This window comes from Homalodisca vitripennis, chromosome 4 (assembly GCF_021130785.1).
Source record: "Homalodisca vitripennis isolate AUS2020 chromosome 4, UT_GWSS_2.1, whole genome shotgun sequence".
NCBI lineage: Eukaryota > Metazoa > Arthropoda > Insecta > Hemiptera > Cicadellidae > Homalodisca > Homalodisca vitripennis.
Genome location: NC_060210.1, coordinates 148485832 through 148491831, shown reverse-complemented (window position 1 = coordinate 148491831; position 6000 = coordinate 148485832). Strand labels below are relative to the sequence as shown.

The 6000-nt window shown below is 31.9% G+C and overlaps 1 protein-coding gene across 2 annotated transcripts in view; it reads right to left on the bottom strand.

The window, feature by feature from the left end:
- Positions 1 to 416: 416 nt before the first annotated feature.
- The window catches only part of LOC124360296 (PH-interacting protein), an 83825-nt gene continuing 78241 nt past the window's right edge, over positions 417 to 6000 (bottom strand). For both annotated transcript variants that reach the window (XM_046813800.1, XM_046813801.1), the window contains exons 29-30: positions 5236 to 5340; positions 417 to 2245 (exon numbers count right to left, since the gene is read on the bottom strand). In XM_046813800.1, the coding sequence (XP_046669756.1) occupies positions 981 to 2245; positions 5236 to 5340 (1370 nt within the window). In that variant the 3' untranslated portion in view covers positions 417 to 980. The remainder of the gene's footprint in view (positions 2246 to 5235; positions 5341 to 6000) is intronic.

Here is a 6000-nt window from a genome sequence, read left to right as displayed (position 1 = left end):
TTGTTTCTAAACCAGACATTAAACAATAACTCAGACTGTCTTTTTTAAAAAGACTGAATTAATTATATAAACTTGCATGTATGTAACAATAGACTAACGAAAGGTTTAATTGAATAAAAATATATATTCACTTGGCCAGCAGTCCATAAAAGAGAGATCGTTTGAAGGCACACCTACTATTATTCTGTTTATATATCAGTAGTTTTTTTGGCCTGGCATTTAGTAAAAACCACTATTTTATAAACCACTTAGTTTAACTTGTACTTTCATATATTTATAAGGACTATATGGGTATGGGTATGAGTAATGAGTCAGTCTTCTTCAGGCGCACGCGCGCGCGCGCGCACACACACACACACACACACACACACACACACACACACACACACACACACACACACACACACACACACACACACACACACACACACAGTATCAATAATTAGTACTCTACTAACAGTACTACCAGCACTGTATACCCATTAGCAGCTATTTACCTGCTTAGCTTGTAATTATTGGAGAATACTCTTTCTTTCTTATTAAACGGTCAGCTTTTCATTATAGAGACTTTCTATCATGATTGATAATGCTTGCTATTCTCAATACCGATAGTCTGATTGACTGTATTATGAACCAATCACCTCTGACTGTTGTGCCTTCTGAATGGTTTCAATCCCTACAGTGCGAAATAGCAGGGTGGAGCTTCACTTCAAACACTTCCTGAATGGAATATGTTTGTGCAGTATAGTAAAATAATGCAAATAACACTGAAATATGTTAACATTTCCTAAAAATTATTAGACTGTAATAAACAATATTAGTCTACATTACCTGACTATTTAAAAAAAACTGCAGGCGAGCAAATCTGTAAGAAGCATCCTTGTTTGCTATTAACTATGAAATAACTTTCGATATCACTGTTATGCTTAACAAATAAATACGTTTGAACTGTACATTTCAAAAATATACATTAAGAATCACTAATCTCTGAGAAAGGCCCTGGCCCTTGGTGTCAGTTTCCGAACTCTACCTCGACTACTGACACTAATAGCAGCAGGCTTATTGTCACTATCTGAATTATTTGATTCAAGTGTTACATCACTATCACTATTTTTCCTTTTTCTTGATCGAGTCCTACAATTTCTTCCTTTCGCACTATTATCACTACCATTAGCTGTTTTTTTACTACAGCCTGTATTTCGAAGACGCTGATAGATCCCACGACCTGAACTCCAACCACCAGTAGAATCAGAAGATCTTCGCCGTTTTTGACCCCTTCTGGTAATGTTTGTTGATGGTGTATAGGCATCACTGTCGTCATCCTCTACACTGTCTCCGACATCTTCATCTTGATCTTCAAGATTACTAGAATTTTCACTTTCATTTGAATTCTCAACATATAAACTAGTTCCATTTATTGGTCTTTGGTTGGATTTTCTTGTTTTGTAATAATGTCCACCCTCTTCTTTACTTTCATCAGAACTCTCTTCAACTAAATTTTTCTTAGTGGTTTGACGTAAAGGGTATTTACCTTGGCTAACTCTTGTTTGGACCTCCCTTCTTGTACGCTGATTAACTTTTACTTGAACAGCTACTTTCTTATTTTTCTGTCCAATGTTTAAACAATTTTCTTTCACGTTATCACTGTCCGTTTCTTTTGCTATTCTTCTCTTTGGATATATACATTTGACAGTTTTTCTGACTGGTTTCTGAGAAGTGGCAGGTTTGAATTCCTCATCTGAATCATTGTCAGAGCTTTCACTCTCTGAATTTTCTTCACTGTTTTCGTCTTCCTCTCTATCATCTTCATTATCTTCATCTTCACATTTTTCTTCTTCCCCATCATCATCTTCGCCATTGTTAACACCATTTTCCAAAATTTCTGATTTTGTATCTTCACTGCTCTCTTCAGACTCACTTTTTGATATTTTCCCATTAATTGTGTTATTAATTTTTTTGTGTGAACTTAATTTAACTTCATCTTCTTCTTCAGAAGACTCACTCTTTTCTTCAACATGTATCATTTTAGCCCTCCTAACAGGCAGACTGATACCAGCTGCCTTACTAGTTGATGGTTCATTCACATTGATATTATTATACAGTTTCACATACACTGAGTTAGAAATCTTTGGTTTTGATTTTTCTGAGCTCAACTCATCATTCCCATTTTCTTGTTTGTTATTGATTTTCATATTTCTTGTTGGACGAGACAGTGGCTTGCGTTTTCTTGTGTAACCATTGACAGCTGCAACAAAAAAATCTATAAATACTTTAAAAAACAAGCTGCAAGTGTTAACATTCCAAACACAGAATACGGGAAATGTGACCATGTCCAAACCAGTATCCTATTAACATAATAAAAGCAATACAATAACAAAATATATTATTAGACTGTATCAGTTATATACGCAAAAAAGACACCTCATTTTTTAGCAACATTTGTTATATTTTATGACATGTTTTTAAATTGGTTATAGTTTTATTGCATTAAATTAAAAATTTAATTTTAATTAATGATACTAAATTGTTGGTTCCACCAATACTAAGAATTAATTCTAAACTGAAACCAAAATAAATTAAAATTTACATATTGTTAATTATAGCTTCATGACTGTCTATAGATACTGGACTTATGAGTAAAATAAGTAGAATAGCTAACAAGAATGAGAGTAAAATGTAAACTCTCTCCCATATATTAGGTTTGGATCAACTTGAGCCACTCATTATTACTGCTAGGATGATTACAGATTCACACAACAGCTCCTTTTTAAAAGAAATATTTTGAATTACTATGTCCGTACCAGACATTATTACTGTTAGTTCTTCATATGTTTAATGATCTATTTTTATAGGTTATTTTATTTAGTCATTAGTGGGGTTGACAACATGGGAAGGTTCAGTTATGCTGCAGTACGTAAAGACAGGCATAAATATTAATAATGATTCTGACAACATCAAGTAAATGTTTCTCAATGGCAGATAACATGATTATATCAGGTGATAGTATTACAGAAGCCATTAATTAGTTATTCTTATTCTCTGAAAAATATACATTGTACATCAATACTGGCAAGTTTTTAAAACTTTTATCTATAGTCAATGGAGTACAAAGTTTTTTATTGACGATGGAAGGTTTGACAGGATAACAGAATTTCGGACATTTGCCATCATTATGGTTACAAAATGTATAACACAACATTTTAAGAATTAGCATATCTATCCTCTTCATCAGGTGTGGAAGGTATTAGTACGTACAAAAATAGAGAACAGAAAGAAGAAAAGAAGGGAAAGAAAAGGGTTCAAACATACCCAAAAGCCACTTGGAGTCTAGTCCACAATAGCCATGAATAATATTTATTAAGCAACCTTTCCCTGACATACCCCTGCATTAGAAGTAATAGGTGATTGTATACCCTCAGTGCAGTTACAGAATGGCTGTTAAAGGTCTTAATATCAGGAAACCTTTCAATAACACTTCGAAATGCTCCACTGATCTGTAATTTAAGGCGATGTAGAAGAGGCTGAAGAATGGCAAGACAGTTTTAAGTTTATCCCATCTTGAGTTTCAGGTTTCTGTTGAGTTATTTTTATCTACTGCTACTGCACTCAGAGCTTAGGAAAGAAGCCAGAATTATTTTTAATTGTTACCATATGTCTGAAAGATATATAATATCTTTATTATAATTGTGACATAAATAATGATAATAAATTGTAAATGTAAAAAATGATTCATAAATATGGGTATATTTTTAAGGTGATCTATCTGATTAATGTAACAAAACAAAAACAAACAAACAGCAATAAATAAAAAATTTTATTTGGTGTGCACAGATAACATATGAAGTATTGCAAATAAAAAATTAACATAATAGAGTACAAAAAGTAATGTTTATACGTTATTGATGTCTCAACACATCTATGGACTACTCTCCAGCAAAATACACAGAATCCATATTTCGAAAAAGATTACCAAGCCCATGGCATCCAGCTGCAACGACTGGTAGCTAGTGGTAGCTGTCCATTGCTCTCCCAAACACCATTATGTTACCGAGGCCGCAACATGCCACAGTCGGCTGTGATCTAGTAGTGTTAGCAGTTGTTTACAATCGTCACGCCTGTACGCTGCGGTCAGCTGTTATCAGTCTGCTCTCGCTTGCTTGTGTGAACTATGTGAACCGGGCCTTACAACATGGTCACAGTGACGATGCATGTTGATTCATTTAATCGCAAGTTGTAGAAATTTTTAAAAATTATAAATTTTACATCTATTTAAGATTTTTTTTCACAGTGAACTAAATTCACTGCTTAGTCACGGTTTCATGATTTTCGTGTTGGGAACACTCATGATATATATATATATTGTGTGTGTGCGTGTGCGTGTATGATCTTAAATAGCTTTGAAGAACCCTCATTTACTGTAGTTGAATTTTATAACACACATAACAATACGTATTATTTTTATTTGATTCAGTTCCTAGGGATATAATATATATACAGGAACCTTGATGACAGAACTTAGTTTTTTTATAATTTTTCCATTTTATATACATAGGGAAGACCATTAAAATACCATAAACTACAGCTTGGATTTCTGGTATATTCTGGTAGTTTTTATAACAGTTTCAGTTGAGTAGACATTTGTAATTCATTTAACATCAAAAACAACATCTTGATAGGAGAGATGAAACGAGCCTACTCCATAGAGAGTGAGTGGCCACTGATTAATCAATCACTTCTATATATACTGTGTTAGTTGATGCAACAATTTGAAATTGAAATGAAGACAGATAGAAGATCAATCATATGATTGTAGAACCAATCAATAGTCAGCAAAACGTTGAATTTTATCGTAAATGGACATTTTCAGTGATCCTTTTCAGGTGGAACAGATTGAATTTAACTTGAATCAGGAATTAATGGTTATAGGTTAGAACTGGTTCTGTGATAGATGATAAGCATCTAAATTACACTTAATTTTACTATATTGTACTTAAATATATTTATTTTATAGACCTACATATTTCCCACAAAATTCCTATACACAATCATGCACTACATAAATATAGTGGCAGATACTAAAAGTAACTAAAGTTACAGTATTACTTTACTTGATTTTAGTAGCTGCCACCATAAAATATTAAACATAAGGTGTGTTAGCAGTGCATATTTCAACAATATAAATTACCATTGTTCCAAAAATGAACATTGACTAATGAACCAGAGAACTAATGTTACCTGAGGCAGAGACAGCTCTGGAGGGATGATAGTCTCCGTCACTGTCACTGTTGGTCATATCTTCATCTGAGTTGTTCCAAGACTTCGCAACCATTCTCTTCGAAGCTGTAAAAGAATATTAAAACTTAATATTTATGAAATGGAATATACCCAAAGTTGTACAACAAAAATGCAATATGTTGGCATGGAGTCAATGCAATTTAAATAATAATAATTAAAAAACATTTATTTGTTGTTTGGATTTTACGATCTTTAAAAAATTCAAAATTCAGCCTAATGTCACGTCAATAATAAAATATACTAATAATAATAAGAATATTCATTGTTATAAGTATTATAATACATATACAATAAATATTAATATATACATATTATATGAATACTAATTTATTTATATGATAAAATTTAATTTACTATACGACTAATTAAAATGTTATATTAGTAATAAAAAAGAATTCATATGAATTATAGAAACGATTTTCTAGTAGCCAATTAAAAGATTTCTTTTTAAAAGTAATATACTGATACTTCCCGATTAAAGTTTCTAAATGACCTTTCTCAAGATTTATATTGTCAGGATAAGACATTATGACTTTTGAGTGATTTGATTAACCGAAGAAAATTAATTTTTGTGTTATTTTTGGTTCTTCTATTGTAATTATGCATAGAATAGTTACATTGTAATAACTCAGAATTTCAGACAATGTACATAACTAAGTCATATAAATAAAGATTGATTAATGTCTGTATCTTAAAATATGTGAA